Source organism: Eulemur rufifrons, chromosome 8 (assembly GCF_041146395.1).
Source record: "Eulemur rufifrons isolate Redbay chromosome 8, OSU_ERuf_1, whole genome shotgun sequence".
Classification (NCBI taxonomy): domain Eukaryota; kingdom Metazoa; phylum Chordata; class Mammalia; order Primates; family Lemuridae; genus Eulemur; species Eulemur rufifrons.
In genome coordinates, this window is record NC_090990.1 from 123,686,120 (window position 1) to 123,706,524 (window position 20,405).

Below are 20,405 nucleotides of genomic sequence, written 5' to 3' on the forward strand. Positions count from 1 at the left end.
CTTACTTGACCGCAGACCTAAGCTGAACTCTCCGATATTACGGCCACAGACGCGGGGCTGGGGAGGAAACCCAGACGAGCCCCTCCAGCGGACCCCGGCCGGGGGAAGGCGCCCGCCGGCACCCCCGCAGGCAAACGCCGCCGGGCAGAGCTCGCCGCCACCGCCGCCGCGAGTCCCTCTCGCGAAATTTGGCCCGAGAACCAGCCCGTCAGCCCCAGAGACTCTGCGCGCGGCCACTCAGCTCTCCGGCCCGAGCCCTTCCGGTGCCGTGCCCCGGAAGCGGAAGTGCGATCTGTAGTCCGTCGGAGTCGGCGTGTTACTCGGTGGCCGCGGCATCTCGGGAAGTCGTTCTGGCTTCGCTTCTCCTGGCTCTAGAGCGCTTGCTCCCCGGCGGGTGGGAGCGCGGGGACGAAGGTGCGAGATGAGCACCATGTTCGCGGACACTCTGCTCATCGTGTTCATCTCTGTGTGCACGGCTCTGCTGGCCGAGGGTGAGCGCGCCTGTTTCTCAGACGTTTGATCGATGCCCGCGAAGTAGGGTCGCAGGGCCCCTCGCGCCCCCGGGGCAACGATCGCGAGACTTACTTGCTTGGGGGCCTTGTTTACTTCACTTCAGGAAATCGCTGGGCAACTCGTGAACGGAAGCGGGAGGGGGGGTGTGGAATTGATTGCTGAATTTTCTGTGGTCTAAGGTCGTTTTCATTCATTTGGGAATATGTGGAGACACCTTCACGTCGTGTTACAGTTATTTTGGCTGAAGCGTCAGTTGTATTAACATTTGAAAAAAGTTAACCACAGGTAAATACAAAGTAAGAAGTTGGATTTCTCCTTCTACAGTAACCACTATTGACAGTTTGTTGTTCTCTTTCCAGACTTTTCTCTGTTAGCATGTTGCTTTTAATGTTCTAGGTATAACCTGGGTCCTGGTTTACAGGACAGACAAATACAAGAGACTGAAGGCGGAAGTGGAAAAACAGAGTAAGAAATGTAAGTATGGCAACACGGGAGAAATAGTTGCAACACCTCAAGCTCATTGGGTGCAAGTTCACAGTAAATATTGCAGGAGCGCCACCTGATACAAAAACTTAGTAGGAATGCAAAGATGAATCCGACTTGAATTGAAGTCTATTTAGAAATAGAAGACTTTTATGCAAAATGTGTACTACCAGCTAGAGGGGAGTGAGGGACGTGCAGGTACACGTTATGGGCTGTGATGGTTCTAAAGAAGAGGTCCTGTTCAGTTGGGAGGGACCATGGAAGCTTTCATGATGCAGGTGGCCTTGCAGTCCCTTATGGGTAGTTAGAATTTGGATAGAGAATGAGTTGGGGAAAGGAAATTCCAGGTAAAAGAAATAGCATATGAACAAAAATACGTAAATTTTAACATGTAAGGTGGTTTGGAGAATGACAGATCCTTGTGACTGGTGCCACAGTAAGTGGTGTCTTCAGGGATAACCCAAGTTTCAGTGGGGTGAGGAAATTGAAGAAGTGTTTGAGGAAAAGATTAAAAACAAGTAGGGTTTGTTATCTTTGAAATAAAGGAGTATTTCCACAGGACACAGCTAAGGGTACAATGTGAATGGTTCCTTATAGGGCTGATTTAGCTTTCAATGTTCTTTTCTTCCTTTTAAGCATTAAATATAACTTTTGCTTCTTAGAATTCCTATAACTTTTTGTATTTTGTGACTTTTTATTATGTCTTCATAAGAGTTTGATGGGTTTTTTTTTGTGTTTTTTTTTTTTCTTAAATTATCTCACTTACTCCACACAGCAACCAGTTGTGGTGAGTTGTAAAAATATTACCTCCACATTATAGGAAAGGGGATTGAGACTTAGAAAGGTAAAGGCAATTTGCATCACAGAACAGAAAATTAGAGACCAAACTCAGGCTTTTGAAATTACAGTTTACTATTCCCTCACTTACTCAATGCTGATAATGCACGTCAACATATTTAAAACCGAACTCATTATCTTTACATTCACAAACATGATCCTCTTTCAGGATTTCCCTGTCTTGGTGACTGGCACCTCCATGCTTCCAGAGTACAAGCCAGAAACCTTACATTTTATGTATGTGGCTTCCAGGACACCATACTTTCTTGGTTTTGCTCTTATCTTACTGTTCTTCTGTTTGCAGTTTTGTTTCTTGACCTGCTATTGTTGGGAGGTGACACAAAATTTATTTTTTTAATTTACATTCACCTCTTTGGTGAGCTCATTTTTGTGCTGTATTTTCCAATGACCTCCAGGTTTATGTCTCCAGCCCTCTTTCCTTAGTGCAAGATTCATCTGTCCAACTATCAATTCGTCATCTCTGCCTGAATGATGAACAGACATCTCAATCCCAGAATATCCAAAATTAAACACTTACGTCTCACTTCTAAGCCTGCTTTATTTGTAGCCTTTATCTTGGTCAATGGCAAGTCTATCCTAGTTACTCAGGCCATAATCCTTGTGTAGTTATCTTTGACTCTTCTTGCAACCTATATCTAGTCTGTCTACAAATACTGTTGGGCTGCCTTCAAATATATCCAGAATCTGACCACTTTTCACTACTGCACTGTGGTCTAAGTGCCATGATCTTTTGTATAGATTATTGCAATGGTCTCCAACAACTGTTCCTTTCTCAAAATAATGGCCACAATAATTTTTTTAAAAGCCCATCAGATCATGTCCCTTCTTTGTAACCCTGTGATGGTATTTCTTTTCCATTCAGAGGAAAAACCAGTGTCTTTATAGTGGCCTGCAGAGCTTCCCTGTTACCACTGTGATATTCTTTCCTTCTGACTCTTGTCTACACTGGCTGCTTGCTGTTCCTCACACACCCTAGCCACACTCTTGTGCTGAGATCTTTCTAGTGGTTGTTCCATGTGCTTGGAAATGCTCTTCCCTGCAATATCTGCTTGGCTAATCCTCTTACCTTCTTCAAATCTTTGTTCAAATCTCACCTCCGAGTCTTAACTTGACCACCTTATTTAAAACTGCAACTTGTCCCCCTCCTCTACCACTACTATGCCTAATCTCCCTTCCCCTTCTCTATCTTTTTCCCATGGCTCTTATCACTTTCTAATATACTATATGATTTACTTATTTATCGTGTTGTTGCATATTGTTTATTTCTACCTGCTAGAGTAAAGCTCCACTAGGGCAGGGTTCTTTGTTTAAGGTATTCTCATACCTTAAATGCTTACGTGATATGGATTTGTCCTGTAGATTTTGTGCTGCATCGGTGTCTACAATATTGCATTGTCTTTAATTATTTGCATTGTGAAAATAAATAAAAAGTCTCTGTCACTTTACGCTTAAATTCAAAGTGTAATATAGTTGCCAGGCTATACTTCCATAGTTGTGATTTTGATGTAATTCTTTCATATGCTTGCATGGAAGATAAGTATGAGGTAGGTCAATAATTGGAATGACTCATGGCATTTCTTGTGGTCTTAAGTCCTCTACTTTGGATAATCTATCAAAAAGTAAACATGTATCATTTTCATTTATATCATCAATTGACATATTTGATTGTTTGCGATATGTTGAGTTTACCACAGTAAGTACAATATGAAATGAATGGGCATAGATTCTGTCTTATGGAATTTATAATCAAATAAATGCACAACTATTATATTTAACATGAGGGATATTTAAAAGGAAGAATATAAGGTAAATTCCCTCTTAGAACAGATGCCTTAATTGCAAATATATAATCCCTTTTGATACTTTGTATTCAGAATTTGGTATGGGTCCAGACAAAAGAAGTTTGTAGGGTTTTTGAAGAATATAAAAAAATTATCAATAGGTTTGAGTTAGAATTAGATGTAGATTTCTTTTCGTGTGCTGATCTGATCCTTGGCATTATTTGGCAAATACTGGTAATATCCAAAAAGCAGACCTACTGATGTGAGGCCATTGACAAAAGATATGTTTTCTTAAAGGTAGTGAATTGGTTGATTCAGATGGTCTCTGGGCTTATAGGGTTACCCTAAATATCAGTAGGTCTCCCTTCATTGTGTTACTGTTGTAATATAGACTAATAAGGTAATGGGAAAAATTAAAGTATAGTATATATAATTTGATTCTTGTAACAGAATTGTTTATTTGAGAGCATTTATTTTTTTATTTTTTTTATTTTTTTTTTTTTTGAGACAGAATCTCACTTTGTTGCCCAGGCTAGAGTGAGTGCTGTGGCATCAGCCTAGCTCACAGCAACCTCAGACTCCTGGGCTTAAGCAATCCTCCTGCCTCAGCTTCCCGAGTAGCTGGGACTACAGGCATGAGCCACCATGCCCAGCTAATTTTTTCTATATAGATTTTTAGTTGGCCATATAATTTCTTTCTATTTTTAGTAGAGACGGGGTCTCGCTCTTGAGAGCATTTATTAAGTATAAATTATTGTGAAGTATGAGATATTTCTGTTTACAGTGAAATAGGGTAAAGCTTTTAGAATGATTTTTCATCTGTTTGACAGAACTCTGGAATGCAGAATGCAGGAATACCAGGTCATGGACAAAAATGTATTTCATCGTAGACATCTTTTATTTTTGTCAACTCCGACACTTCCACTTCTTGTTATGGAGTAAGGTTCTGGTGAATAAAGAGCCACACACAAAGATATCTTTACGCCTTACGAAGTTTGAAAAACATTAGATTAATTTATCCCTAAGAAAGATTTGTCTAGTCTCAATCTGGTCTGTTGGAAGACTAGGTTAATGTTTATTATATCATTTTATGTTTCTATTCTCTGGCCTTCTTTTTTTTTCCCCCCTTGTTTTTATGCAGTCATGGTTAAATGCCAAGTAGTTGTGTTATAGTCCTTCTGGAGTGGGAAAGAAATACTTTTGTTTCTTTGTTCAATAGTAATGATAGGGAATAAAACATTTGATGTTTTCTGACCATTTTGTCTTTTAAAATGTTATTTCTATAACATCTTGTGGACTTTGACTAAATTTCCTTTTATGATCTCATACTAGTTCATTCTAAATCTCTCCGTCTATATGTTTTATCTTTATGTTATATAACTATATATATATATATATATATATTAGGTTCCCACCCCCACCCCCCCACATACCCACCCACCCCATACATATTTTATTTTGGTCAGCACTTTAAATTTTTTTGCAATATTGGAGTCAAATTGAATTTTACATGTCTTTGATAGAGCAGTACCAATTTTGCATTTATTTCTTAGAGGTAGGGTCTGGCTCTCTCAGTCAGGTTGGGGTGCAGTGGTGCACTCCAAGCTTACTACAGCCGTGAAAACCTGGGCTCAAATGATCCTGCTGCCTCACCAATTTGCTTTTAGAGTTCAGGAATAAGCAGTTTACTAACAGAAAGAGTTCTACCTGCTAATTCTCTTTAATGCAGCTTTTTTTTTTTTTTTTTTTTTAGACAGAGTCTCACTCTGTTGCTCTGAGTAGAGTGCTGTGGCATTAGCTTAGCTCACAACAAGCTCAAATTCCTGGGCTTTAGTGATCTCCTGCCTCAGCCTCGCTAGTAGCTGGGACTACAGGCACATGCCACGACACCTAGCTAATTTTTCTATTTTTAGTAGAGATGGGGTCTTGCTCTTGCTCAGGCTGGTCTCGAACTCCTGAGCTCAATCAAGTGATCCTCCCGCCTTGGCCTCCCAGAGTAATGCAGCTTTTAAGAATGATCCAGCCTAAACAGTACTGTTCACTATTAATGTACTAAGATAACATGGGGAACAGATAATGCAAATAACTAAGTAAAGGTAATTTTTGACATATCTCATCCTAGTTCATTCATAGGTGATTAAAGATAGTAAATATAAAATAATATATTACAACTATTCCTTTTTTAAAAGCTTACTGTTATTCTATCATCATATTAATTGAAATGCATCAAAAAATTCAGTTTTAGCTTTTTTGACCCTTGATTTTCATACACTGCATATGTCTGTATTGCCACCCTACTGTAATTGTCATGTGATTATCCCCGCCTCCCATTATTCTTTAGAAGGCAAGAATCGTATTTTCTCATCTACCTGGAATAGTGCCTGTTACTTAGGCAGCTAATAATTGAATGAATGAATGAATTTCTACTTTTATAGTAAGTACAAGAATGGATGGAGCTGCAATTAACCATAGGTAGCTGAGAGAGTAGAATTTGAAAACTGTGCTTTAATGCTAGCTAAGATAATCATCCTCACCTGATGTTCTGAAAATCATCTCAGTTTTGATTCTGATTGTGTCTTAATACAATCCTTTATGGGCATATTTGATTAATAATGCTGATAATTATTGTTTTATTCTTTAGAATATTGTGTCTACCTTTTACTGTCAGTAATTGTGTGAATGGGCCAGTCACAACCGTAATCAAAGTCAGTGTATAACTTTCTTGTAAGTTTCTTCCATTGGTTCAGCTATGATAAATTATCCTTTGTTTCTCTAGAATATTACATAGTTAATTTTTACTGTGTTACCCTGTTGTTTACAGTGGAAAAGAAGAAGGAAACAATAACAGAGTCAGCTGGTCGACAACAGAAAAAGAAAATAGGTAAGATGAGATATTAGTTTAAACAAAATTTGGATTTTCTTGGAAAAAATAAATTCTTAGATGAAAATATAATAAAGTCATTAATAGTGATAAGTCATGTTACTCATGTTTATATGATTTTATGATTTTTAAGGCACTTGCATACCTTGATTCTTAACTATTTTGTGAAGTAAATGGGACAAATTCAAGCAGTTGCTCTTTCTCTCCTAGTTTTGAAATTTGAGTTTTAGTAAAATGACAGTTGTGGCTTTTGAACTTGGCTGAGGGCTCCTGGCATAGGTTGTAAAAGTGTATTGTTTTTCATATCTGAGGTGATTATTGGCAGTGAATTCTGAGTTGCTTGTGTTTATTGTTTCCATGGCTTCCTTACTGAGAATTGACTAGTGATGGAAACCCACTAAGGGGTAGGAAATTTTCTGCTGAGTAATTTTTATCTACTCAGAAATAGCGGGTTTTGGTATTTTAGTGTAATTTAGAATTTAAGTAATTCTGTTTCCAAAAGTCAATTCATAAATTAATATACATGATTTGTGTCTATACTTTATGATGCTTTCTGATTCTGAAATCAGGAAAAAATTGTTGCCAAACAGTGTATTTGGTTCAGAAACTTTGTCTCTATACCTGGATCACTGCTCTTAGGGTCCCTGGGGAGAATTCTACCAGGCGGACTATGCCAATATCCTGTTCTGATTAACGTTTTTTCACGTAGTGTAGAGCTGCCAGACATTTTTCAGATGGCCTACTCATTGAATTCCATGGCAAGATCCTACGTATATCCACTCTGTCAGTGGCTCGATTAGGCATTGGAGAAACAAAGTAGAAAATTTGTAAATCTTTATAAATTCTGTTAAGGAAAGCAGTCAAGAAAATAAATGATTACTGTGTAGTATAGTAAGTACTTTTCATAGAGCTATATTTTAAGTGTTATAAAAATTAAAGAGAAGGGATATCCAAGTCAACCTAGGGGGTCAGGTTTTCTTGAAGATACAATACTTTAGCTGAATTTTAAAGCTTTAATATGAGTTAGCTAAATAAATATAAATATATTACACTATTTGTGTGTATTGAGCACTTCTGCAACACACTGTGGTAACTTTACACATTTTAAAATTCTCATAACCACGCATGTGGTAGGGAACAGTGTTACCTTATTTTTATAGATGAGAAAATTGAGACTTAAGTTAAATATCTTGCACTAGGTCTTTCAGTGGTATGATGGGATTTGAGTGTTAGAGAAGGGGTTTGAACCTGGTCATTTCTACCTTTAGACTCCACCTGTACATTTTAAAACCATGTACATTCTAGGCAGAAGATAGGCATATGCAAAAGCATGGAGGGCTAAAATAGCAAGGTATATGCCTGGAGCTACAAATTGTTTACTGTAACAAATAAAAGATATGTGTAAAGTACAGGCACATGAGGCTAGAGAAATAAACAGGGCCTACTTCGTAAAGGGCTTTATAAATTAAACTAAGGTAAAGAATTTAGTTTGTATCTAGAAGACTTTAGACAATCATTAAGGGATTTAAACAGAGGATTGACATCAGATTTTGTTTAAGGAAGACAACTCTGGTAATAGTTTGGAGAGGATAAGTTGGAAAGGAGATCATTTTGGAGGTAGGGAAATCGTGAGGCTTTTTAAGTATCCCAGGCATAAAAATGGTAAGAACCTGAACTTAGGCAGAGGCAGTGGGAATGGAGTAGATGGTACAAATTTAACAGGTTTAGAGAAGGTAGAAGCAACGGGACTCTGTGACTGTTTTTTTTTTTTTTTTTTCCCTTTTTAAGAGATGAAGTCTTCCTCTGTCACCCAGGCTGGAGTGCAGTGGCATGATCATAGCTCAATGAAGCCTTGAGCTCCTGGGCTCAAGTGATCCTCCTGCCTCAGCTTCCCAGGTAGCTAGGACTGCAGGTGCACACCACCACGCCTAATTTTTAAAAAAATTTTTTTGAGAGATGGGGTCTTGCTATGTTGTCCAGAGTAGTTTTGAGCTCTTGGCCTCAAGTGATCCTCCTGCCTTGACCTCCCAGAGTGCTGGGATTACAGGCATGAGCCACTGCTCCCAGCCCAGTGACGGTTTTAGATATAGGGCACGGAGAGAGGTATGAGTCTAGGAAGATGCCCAGATTTCTGATATGGATAGGAAGTATTGGAGGAATAGCAGATTGGGATGGGGAAGATAAAAAAGATGATTTCAGGTTTGAATATGTTGGATTTGAAGTGCCTGTGTGACAGGGTGGGAATGTTTGGTACACAGTTGTATATATGGTTTGGGAGCTGGCAGAGAGATAGGGCTACAAACAGATTTTAGAGCCATATGCTTATAAGTAGTAATTGAGTCCATAAGGTAAGTGAGATCATGCAGGGATAGAACGTAGGGCAAGAAGAGCAGAGGGCTGAGGGTGGAGAGTATCTTAAGGAAACAGAAATTTAAGGGGTAGCAGAAGTAGAGCTCTGAAAAAGTGTTATCAGATAAGTTGGAAAGGAGTAGTGTCACAGAAGTTGAGAGAATTTCAGGGAATAAGAAGGGTCTGAGGATACGTGTTAAATGTTTAAGAAATGGAGGTTATTAGTGATTTTAAGAATGATTTCATTGGCATGATGGGGGACAAAATCCAGATTGTGTAGATTAAGGAGATGATGTATAGTGAGGAAATGAAGACATTGAACATGGAGAACTCTTTCAAGTACCTTTGCTATAAAAAATAGGAAAGATATGAAAATGGAAGGCAGATTACCATCTGCCTTTAAATTGACAACACAAAGTATCGGAACTTAAATGATCTCAATATGGAATGCAGCCTTGAATTGTTTGCTTACCCAAAAAAGCTCATCAGAAGTTATAAGAAATAATATCTATGAAGAGTGGCTTAAAAGACAGCCTATCCATTCTCTAGACTTGTAAATCTTACTCTTAGATTATGCCAGACTATTAGAAATCTATAAACTTAAACTGCATTATTTTGAACTTCATAAAATTACTTTTACTCTATGACACCTTGACATTTACATTGTTAGGCATACTATGAAAAACCCAACCAGGTAGAATTTGTTGTAGTACTACTATGGAATATTTACGAGAACATTATCCACAACTTACACGATTGTCTTCTGATGACAAATTACGGAAATCGTTTCTACAGGTTTTCAATGTCAGGAAAAGCAGTGACTCTCATAAATAATTGATTTATTTTTTATCTTATGGACACTGTGCTTGGACTGAATTTTTTTTTTCCTTTGAATTGGCTACTAATAAGCCTAGAGTCAGATTTGCTATTCATGTCCAGCAACTTTATAGGACCAGTTAAATGTATTTTTATGTATTGATCCTATCTATAGTTTTGTTATCCAACCGTTATTTTTCCTTTGCTCGGATTCCCCACTTGAGCTTATTTACAAAAATATATGTAGTATTTGGGGAGTAAAGGGGTGCAAAGAGTGATGTTGCTGCACAGAAAGAAGGGAGTTTCCAGTAAGAGGGAAGTGACCAGCAATATTCAGTGTTTCAGAGAAGTGTTTCTTGTTTCAGATTTAATAAACCACTTCTGATTTGAAATTAGACATTTCATCTTTAATGACCTAATATAATTAATTGGCCTTGGTGTTTGATTGGATGAGAGAATAGAGTCAAGGATATTCCAGGATTTCTAGCATAGATGATTTTCTGTACTTTTTTTTTTTTATTTCTTTGTAATAATCCCTTTTCCCCACTTGTAGTCATCCCTTATCCCTGTCCTCAAACCTCCCCGCCCCCATTTAAAAAAGACTAGTTACATTGTGAGAGGACTGCTTAGGTATGAAAGGAGCTCCAGCCCCCAAGGTGGACTATAACTGCATTCCTTTTTATTTACTTTCTTCCATATGTCTTCAGCATCCCCACTCTCCCGCCTGTGTGCTCTCCTTCCAGGAAGAAGAAACTGGGTAGAAACAGTTCAGGGCAAGGAATCTTATGTTCGTCTGCCATTTACTGTTTAGAAACTTCAGTCTAGTCTGCAGGTTGATCTTTCTGTAGGCCTGTTCTTGTTCCTTTCTTTTACTTGCATGAGTTTTCCAGCTCTCAAGCCAGTTTGATGTAGCCTAATAGTATATTTTTTGTTTCAGAGGACAGTTTCCTGTTATTATTAATGTATTTTTACTTCATAATCTTTGTATGAGGATGGGAATTTTTGTTTTGTTTATCCTCAGTGCTCAGAAGAGTGCCTTGCGTATAGTTGATAATCATCTATAAGTATTTATAGAATGAATTATTCCTGGTGATAAAATACATGATCAAAGAAAGCAGTAGCATAGTGAATATAGACATCATTGGGTTGGGAGTCAGGCAACTTGGATTCCAGTCCTGGCTTTGCTGTAAAATACCTCTGTGGTCTCTGACGAGTTACTGTCCGTTTGCTGGGCCTCAGTTTTTTCATAGGTACAACGACAGGGTCCTTTATGTTGATGGCATTCAGTAAATACATAAAAATGTACAGCTGAGGCTTCTTTGGTAGTTTGGATTTTTTAGCAGTTTCTGTGTATATAACAATTTTGTTGATATATAGACCACAATTCCTAGCTTTATAAATGATTTAACTATAAGACTGTGCATAGTTTTGGATGGATTTGACTGTAGTATGAAAGAACCTGAATTCTAAAGTTATCAACTGGCTTATAATTTTTAGACTATATGCTCTTTCAGAGACATTGAAAAAGGGAATAAAATATAAGAGTGGCTATTTAATATTTGAGACACCTAAGTATAATCATTATGTTATACTTACGAATTAACCAATTGACAGTTTCCATAGATTTAATATAAGAGTGTATCTTGGCCGGGCGCGGTGGCTCACGCCTGTAATCCTAGCACTCTGGGAGGCTGAGGTGGGCGGATCGTTTGAGCTCAGGAGTTCGAGACCAGCCTGAGCAAGAGTGAGACCCCATCTCTACTAAAAATAGAAAGAAATTATATGGACAGCTAAAAATATATATAAAAAAAATTAGCCGGGCATGGTGGTGCATGCCTGTAGTCCCAGCTACTCGGGAGGCTGAGACAGGAGGATCCCTTGAGCTCAGGAGTTTGAGGTTGCTGTGAGCTAGACTGACGCCACGGCACTCACTCTAGCCTGGGCAACAGAGTGAGACTCTGTCTCAAAAAAAAAAAAAAAAAAGAGTGTATCTTAATGTACAGACTTAAGACTTTTAATATGAAAGGTAATTAAAAAAATTAAACTCTAAAGATTTTTATTTATTTAAATTGAAATATTTTGATGCTGTACTACATTTGAATTTTCTGTTAGTACAAAATATGCCATATTCCATATGTAATAATTACTTCATCTTATTAAATGATACTGAAACAGAGTGCTTTTTTAATTACCAATTAGTGACAGTTTAACAACTGCTTTGTGCTCAGCACTGTATGTATTAACCATGTCATTAATTCTTTTCAGAGAGGCAAGAAGAGAAACTGAAGAATAACAACAGAGACCTATCAATGGTAAGAATCTTAAATATAACTTCTTGCTAACCCACATGTTTTTAGCAAAAGATCCGGATTTGCATCAAGTGCATTGCATTTACTTTTCAGAAAGTTATCACCTATAAAGGCTATAGATAATGTCATGAGTGTTTCTGGACCAAATGGAAGTGAAAATATGCTACTGTTCTTAAACTTCATTTTAATAATATAAATAACTTTTAAAGGCTGTCTCGGAGGTCATAATTTGTCCTCTTCACACAGCTCTTACATAGTTTCCCTCTTATGTTTTCAAATGAGGTGGTTTATTTTCTTTTTCTTCCTTATGTTAGTGCTGCATCTTTGGTTTTATGGTGACTTATATAATCCCAGTGTAGGAGTTGGAACATTATAGTTGGCTTTTATTTTGTTCTTTAGGAGGCCTTTTGTTCTGAGTGTCAGGCATACCAGGAATTGTAAGGAAAAGTGATTTCATCACCTATTTACTCATTATTTATAAAGAATAGTCTTTGTTCAAGCATGTTTTCTTAAGGCATAGATAGGCTAATTATGTGGCTTGACTGGCTTTTCTACTTCTGTGTATTTAACACAGAACATGTGAAATGTGCAACAGTTTGTCTTCCACTTACTAAGAGACCTTTTACTTGTGCTTGTAACTCATTGGCCAGCATGGGGTCACATGGCCACCCCAACGTTATTCATCACGAGGTAGCAAGAAGAGGAATTGGAGATGGAGGGCAGGTTAGCCAACAAACAGCTTTTTGCTGAGGAGCGCTTTTTTAAAAAAATGATAGGAAACCAAAACTTTTGGGATATGCTTTAGAGGTGGGGTTTTCTTTAGTGTCAAATGACAATTTGTTGATCTCATTACAGGTTCGAATGAAATCCATGTTTGCGATTGGCTTTTGTTTTACTGCCCTAATGGGAATGTTCAATTCCATGTGAGTATCTTTTATGTGGTTTTGCCTAATAACTATTACTCTGTATTTGTATGTATGTTAACATGTACTTTTTTGGTAATATTTTATTTTGATATAATGTCAAACTTACAGAAGAGTTGCAAGAATAGTATATCCATTATCCAGATTCACAGTTGTTAGTTCTTTTCTTTTCTCTCTCTCTCTCTATATCATATGTATATTCATACATACATTACTTACTTTTCTTAATCATTTGAGAGTATGTTGTAGGCTTCTCGCCCCTTTACTCATAGTATGTATTTCCTAAGAACAAGGACAATTTTTCATTTATGTTCATGAGAACTTCTGGATTTTTTTTTTTTTTAACAAGGACATTTTTTAACATAACTTCAAGACAATTATCAAAATATAGGAAATTTAATTTTGATAAAATATAAATACACAATAACATTTTTATGCTCTTAATATTGAGGATGTTTTATGTACAAGACAAAAGTTTGGCATTATGAGGTCTCTAAAAAGAATTTAATGTGTTCCCTCTGTTTTTAAATTGCTGCTTCAAAGTGAATGTAGTCATATAAAGATGTTTTGACTCTTAAAATAGAGTCCTAACAACTATAATCTTGTTTAATGATAAGATAGGTTACTATTGTCTAAACTAGCATATAGCAGACCTCAGTAGTTATATAACTGCTTTTGACAGAAGTTAGGAAAATATCCAAAGAATGACAGTCACTTGTTAGCCTTTCAAAAGCTCCCCTGAATTATACCATATGTATTGGAATTTCCCTCACTCCTTCTTTTTCTTCCCTTCCTCTTAACTCTTTGTCCTCTGCTTCCTGTCTGTCTGTCTCTCCTTCTCCTTGCATCTTCTCCCCAAGCATATCCTTCCCTTCCTACCTATTAACTGTGTGCCTTGTGTCAGCACTGTGCTAGGTATTGGAATATAACAAGGAAGATGTGACTCCTCCTCTCAGTAGGTTAATTTTTCTTTAAGCAAACTTGTATATGCCTGTAAAGAATCAAAATTTTATAGGAAGAAAAAACAGATAAACAAATGAGTACATTGATGGGTACTATAATACTAGAAATATAGGTGAGGTACAGTAAGGGAGAAAGATGAGAGTGGTCATTTTTATCTGGATGAGAGACTAGAGAGGTTGTCCGAAATGATTTTAATACAGAATTTTCACTTAACTAACCCTTATTAGAATCATAGACCTTTAGAGCTGAAAGAGACCTTTGGAAGATTAAATAACTTGTGCAAGGTATCTAAAAGTCCTGTGATTTCTATCTTCATTCTAAATCCAGTGCTCTAACTCTGTCATGCTTTCTCTCATTTCTTGGGTACCTATCACCATGAATTACCAGGCAAACTGAACACTGAAAGGTTGGATAGTTAACTAGTAAGCCTCATTGGTACTACTCAAACTACTCAGGTACTCTTCTTAAATTTGTTACATTCTGTCCAGTATAGAGCTGGCTTAATATTCATTTATACTTTTTTTATTCAATGCTTAACTTCTTGTTTTTCTCATACTTCTGATTTGCCTAATAATATTTGTGTAGGTTAGTGTGTGTGTGTGTGTGTGTGTGTGTGTGTAGCTATTCTTATTGGCCTTGGCTTTACTGTGGATTACTGCAACAGATTTGAGTCCTCCTCAGCTTGAAGTTCAGCATGAAGTTTTATTCCTTAGTCCCGGGTACAGATGAATTCTAATGAAATAGCATGGGTAAGAAATAACTGTGACAGTTTTGACTGGTAGTAATGCTGCTTTGCATTCATGTGATTTCTTTCTTTTTTTTTTTTTTTTTTGAGACAGAGTCTCACTCTGTTGCCCAGCCTAGAGTGCCATGGCGTCAGCCTAGCTCACAGCAACCTCAAACTCCTGAACTCCTGGGCTCAAGCGATCCTCCTACCTCAGCCTCCCGAGTAGCTGGGACTACAGGCATGCGCCACCATGCCCGGCTAGTTTTTTCTATGTATGCTTTTTAGCTGTTTATATAATTTCTTTCTATTTTTAGTAGAGACAGAGTCTCGCTCTTGCTCAGGCTGGTCTCGAACTCCTGACCTGGAGCGATCCTCCCTCCTCGGCCTCCCAGAGTGCTAGGATTACAGGTGTGAGCCACCGTGCCTGGCCCATGTGATTTCTTTTTTCTTAATATTAGTTGTGAACATATTATGGTAAACAGTCTTTTAAATTTCCACTGACACACACTATTTCTGTGAAAGACTGCTTTATGGGAAGGGCATCTGCTTTAAAATATAAGTTTTTATCCTAATGCCATGTGTTTTCCCTAAGGTGGAACTTCCTTTATTACCTTTTTTCTCTAATTATTGAAGTAATATATTCTCATTAGAAAATTCTAATATACATAAATGCATAAAATATAAAGTAAAAAACCACTCTGCTTCCTTCAAATGTAGTATATATCCTTCAAGATTTGTACTTCTTTTTATATATAGACAGATATTTAGGTATTTGTATAGATAAATTTTTATACACAAGAATGATTGTTTTGTAACCTGCTATAATTTTTATATATACAAAAACCTGTGACAATTTTTAAAATACCATACGTATAGCTCTAACATACTCTTTTTGAAAAGAGTATGTTATAGTATTCCACTGAATGGATGTATCCTAATTTACCTAACTTTCTATTAATCTTCATACAGAATATTTTCAGGTAGTATCTATACAGGTGTATACTTATTATTTTCTTAGGGCATATCCTAGAAGTATTGCTTCAGTTAAATTTTGAGAAAAGTTGTTCTCTAGAAAGGTTTTATTAATTTATATTTTTAGATTCCCAACAGTACTTCTGAATCTTTCTCCATAATCAGACAATGTAGAATTACTTAGAATAAAAAGTGGAAGCGAACCCAAATCAGTTGAAAACTTAGGTCCATACAAAAACTGCATAGAGATGTTTATAGCAGTTTTATTAAAAATTGCCAGAACTTGGAGTTGGCCCTGGTGGCTCACACCTGTAATCCTAGCACTTTGGGAAGGCAAGGTGGGAGGATCACTTGAGGCCAGGAGTTCGAGACCAGCCTGAGCAGTGCACCTGTGGTCCCAGCTTGGGAGGCTGAGGCAGGAGGATTGTTGAGGCCAGGAGCTGGAGACTGCAGTGAGGTATAATCATGCTACTGTGTTCTAGCATGGGCAGCAGAGCAAGACCCTTGTCTCAGACAGACAGACTGAGGTTTTCAAAGCTATATGCTTCTTTCATACTTATTTTGTCAAAAATGCTGTGTGCAAAAACACGTGGAGAACGAAATCACTTTTTTTTTTTTTTATCAAAAGAGCCCTCAGGCCGGGCACGGTGGCTCACGCCTGTAATCCTAGCACTCTGGGAGGCCGAGGCGGGTGGATCGCTCGAGGTCGGGAGTTCGAGACCAGCCTGAGCAATGAGCGAGACCCCGTCTCTACTAAAAATAGAAAGAAATTATCTGGCCAACTAAAATATATATAGAAAAAATTAGCTGGGCATGGTGGCACATGCCTGTAGTCCCAGCTACTCGGGAGGCTGAGGCAGCAGGATCACTTGAACCCAGGAGTTTGAGGTTGCTGTGAGCTAGGCTGACGCCACGGCACTCACTCTAGCCCGAGCAACAGAGTGAGACTCTGTCTCAAAAAAAAAAAAAAAAAGAGCCCTCAAATTCATATTATTCTACATTTTTATTTTTATAGCATTGTGTTTTATTTTGTTTTGTTTTGTTTTTTGAGACAGAGTCTCACTCTTTTGCCTGGGCTAGAGTGCTGTGGCGTTAGTCTACCTCACAGCAACCTCAAATTCTTGGCTCAAGCAATCCTTCTGCCTCAGCCTCCCGAGTAGCTGGGACTACAGGCATGCACCACCATGCCCGGCTAATTTTTTCTATATAGTTTTAGTTGTCCGGCTAATTTCTTTCTATTTTTTTTTTTAGTAGAGATGGGGTCTTGCTCTTGCTCAGGCTGGTCTCAAACTCCTGAGTTCAAGCAATCCTCCTGCCATAGAAGCCATACAAGGCACTAGATATAGCTACTTACTTTTCTTTGGCTTTTCTTCCTGAATCATTTCTATAAAGCTGAAATAGTAGGATTTTGGAATTGGAAAAGATCTTAAAAGTCATTTAACAGTACAGAAATCCCATCAGTAATGTCTCTTGTGGATAATTTTTCATCCTTTTAAAAGTTATTTCTGACAATGAGGAGCTTGGTTTTTTTCTGAGATATGCTTTTATTGAGTAGTTTTTAGGGTTTGAAAATAATTCCTTTTACTGGCCAAAATGTGCCTTCTTGTACTTGTCCTCATGAGTAGTGGTCCTGCCCTCTAGAGTTGCAGAGAGTAAGTGTACTTAAAGAAATAATGTATCTCTTGAAACTCATTTCTCTCTTTGCACCTTCCCCGCTTCTCTCCCCAACTTTATTAGGCTAGACACCAGTTCATTTAGCTATTCCTTCTAGTCCCCTGAAAAACATTAGTTCATTAAAAATAAGAGTTCTTGAAAGTTTCTTTCATATTTTTGCTGGTTTACGGTCTCACGCATAGTAGATGTTCAGCTTCACACACTTTGACTAATTTATAGGACATAAAGGTTTTCAAATTGAAAATAACAATAAGGACTGCATGAGATGAATTTGTTGGGTGTGTATGTTAGCAATAAGAAGGATAACCATCATATCTGTTCCATTCCTTCATTTCACAGTTTAACTCTACAGAAGGATAATCAGAGTGGCACACCTAGAACAGCACACTGTATACAGCATGTGGTCAAAAAATAATGGGGTAATTGTATTTAGTACTTCTTGTGAGGGAATGGGAATATGTCCTCTTGGAAAAATTATTACTTTTGTTTTGCTTTTATGAGGTTAGTGGAAAAGAATGAAAATAATTACTTCAAGCAGATCTTTAAATATTTTTGTCAAATACAAGTAAAATCACCTCATGATTGAGCCCTTTCTCTGTTTAATATATACTAGGAAGGCAGCTGGAAGTATAGTATTAAGTAGTTAATCGTACATATAGAAGATATCAAATTTATTCTGTATTCTTTGGAGTACAGTTGTACGAGCCTTTTAGAACCACACAATAGTTGATCTAGATATTTAGGGTTTTTCCCCCCAAAGAAAAAGATATGTTACTACCTCTTTCTTCCCCAACAGAAACAGTCTAAAATACCAAGTGTTTTTCTAAAAGAGGATTTTCTAGCCAATTTATCTGGAATTAAAGACTATTGTGGTAATTTGACTGATACTGTCATTTTTTTGTTAATATAGTTTAAATAGGTATCACTATCCTTAATCACACTGATTTTTATAAGTTTCATTGTTGTCTCATTATACAGCTTATTAATATAAAAGCAGCTCATATCCCTAGCACCTTAACATAAATACTGATATGTATTTGCTTCTAGCTATTTTCCTGTGCTTTTCTCTTTTAGAAACACTTCTCTTTTCTATTTCAGAAAAAATAAAAGGAATTTCTTCCAAACTCTAAAAGCTATAATATTGTGTATCCAGTTTAGTAATCTACTTTTGTCATTCACCACTGTATGTTCTATAAACACCTGTTCAGACATGTTTATCCTGTTTCATGTGTGTGTCAGGTATCTTCGGGTCTTGGAAAAGATCTTATTGGTGTTATGGTTTAGAATAATGGTTCCCAAACTGTGGTCTGGGGATCTCTGGAAGTTTCTGAGACCCTTTCAGGAAGTCCTTGAAATCAAAACTATTTTTACAATAATTCCGAGATGTTACTTGCCTTTTTTACTCTCATTCTCTCATAAGTATTCAGTGGAGTTTTCCAGAGGCTTCACGATACATGATATTGCAACAGCCTGAAGACAGTTTCAATTTCTAATACAGATATCAATATCAGTAGCTATAACCCACACAAACAAAAAGTTTTTAAGGTCATCATAATTTGTTAGTACGTAAAGAATTCGTACTAACTCAATTCCAAAAGAATTGAGACCCACTAGTTTAGAAAAAGCTATATGGGGATAATCTAGGCCCTTTCTTACATCACTGTCCTTCAGGTTCATGTCTCTTTTTAGCATGTCACCTTTTCTTTGTTTTTCAGAGATCAAGAGACTTAAAGTTGCATTTCTGTCCCAGATTCTTCTCTGGAAGCAAGAAGCTTGTCAATCTTCCAAAAATAACAATTCTTTGTTTGTTCCCTTTTAGATTTGATGGTAGAGTGGTGGCAAAGCTTCCTTTCACCCCTCTTTCTTACATCCAAGGACTGTCTCATCGAAACCTGCTGGGAGATGACACCACAGACTGTTCCTTCATCTTTCTGTATATTCTCTGCACTATGTCAATTCGACAGGTGAGTAATCATATCTGCTATTTAATATGTATAGTCTTCCTTGCTCTCATGCCGTAAATTAGTTCTTAAACTTCTGTAATACTGGAAATGTTTTAGCTGTTGCTACTGAGTTCTTTCAGTTGCTCATTTTAGAATTCCAGTGTATTTCATCCTAAAGTTATTTTATGTACCCATAGGTCTAGGTTACTGATCCTTAGGGATGAGAAGTAGTGGTAAAAGCAAACATGGATTCCCCATCCCATTCTTAGAGCTCTCAGGTTCCTTCTTCATTACAGCTATTTGTATAAAGCTATAAAAAGTAAAGAGTGGGTTTGGTCTTCCCCATTATCATTTCTTCATTATACTCTAGCACTTTTGGCAGTTCAGGGGCACAGGTAAGTGTAATAATTTGGTGATTTTAGGTTATTCACAGTTAAGATAAAGTCTGTGTTACAGAATTTACATTTGGCCAACTTGATTAGACATTCATAGGGAAAACCAGTGAGAGATAAGAGGGAAGTAAAAGGGTTATGAGGGCCCCCTAGAAAATGAAGTGGCTTTTCAGATGGAACTTTAAAAGTGGAAGGAATAATGAAAGTCTCTGGCCCAAGAATTCTGTGTGTTTCAGGACATCTGAACATACTGCCATTCAGCAGGCATTATAGTGGAGAGGTTTGCACATGCATCAAATATAGGCATAATTCTTTCAATATTTGTTGCATAAGTGATTCTCTTAGAGTTGTCTTTATACCTCCCTTCTGAATACTGTCTATGGCAGTGGATTTTTGGTTGTCCGGCATGTGAGAATCAGTAGGAAATGGAATTATAGTTTGTGGATCACCAACGTCTTTGTGATTGTGTTAATATTTTTTCACAACTCATCTTTTATTGCATCCCCACAAATACAGCATTTTGGCCATTATGACTTTCTTTTTTCTTTTTTTTTTAACCATTTCAGTCTCTTGCATGTACTGACTTTCTTAACAGTTTCCATATTATGCTTACCCAGATGTACTTTTTGCTTATATTTTTCCTTCTCTCTGAATGCCTACCTCTTTTTCCTATTAAATGCAATCAAGTTTCAAGGCTTCCTGGAATGATTTTCTGATACTTACTGCATTATAAAGCATAGATATAAGAGGAGCAGGACCTAATACAGAAGAAGAATATCACAATAGTCTAGCAAAAATCCATTGTTATCAACTATAAGAGT

General features: G+C 37.2%; 1 protein-coding gene across 1 annotated transcript in view; it reads left to right on the forward strand.

Moving 5' to 3' along the window:
- Positions 1–304: 304 nt before the first annotated feature.
- Positions 305–20,405, forward strand: part of TMCO1 (transmembrane and coiled-coil domains 1) — a 34,355-nt gene continuing 14,254 nt past the window's right edge. Inside the window, exons 1-6 of the mRNA XM_069479115.1 lie at positions 305–491; positions 910–987; positions 6,457–6,516; positions 11,947–11,993; positions 12,846–12,913; positions 19,069–19,213. Of these exons, the coding sequence (XP_069335216.1) occupies positions 422–491; positions 910–987; positions 6,457–6,516; positions 11,947–11,993; positions 12,846–12,913; positions 19,069–19,213 (468 nt within the window). The 5' untranslated portion in view covers positions 305–421. The remainder of the gene's footprint in view (positions 492–909; positions 988–6,456; positions 6,517–11,946; positions 11,994–12,845; positions 12,914–19,068; positions 19,214–20,405) is intronic.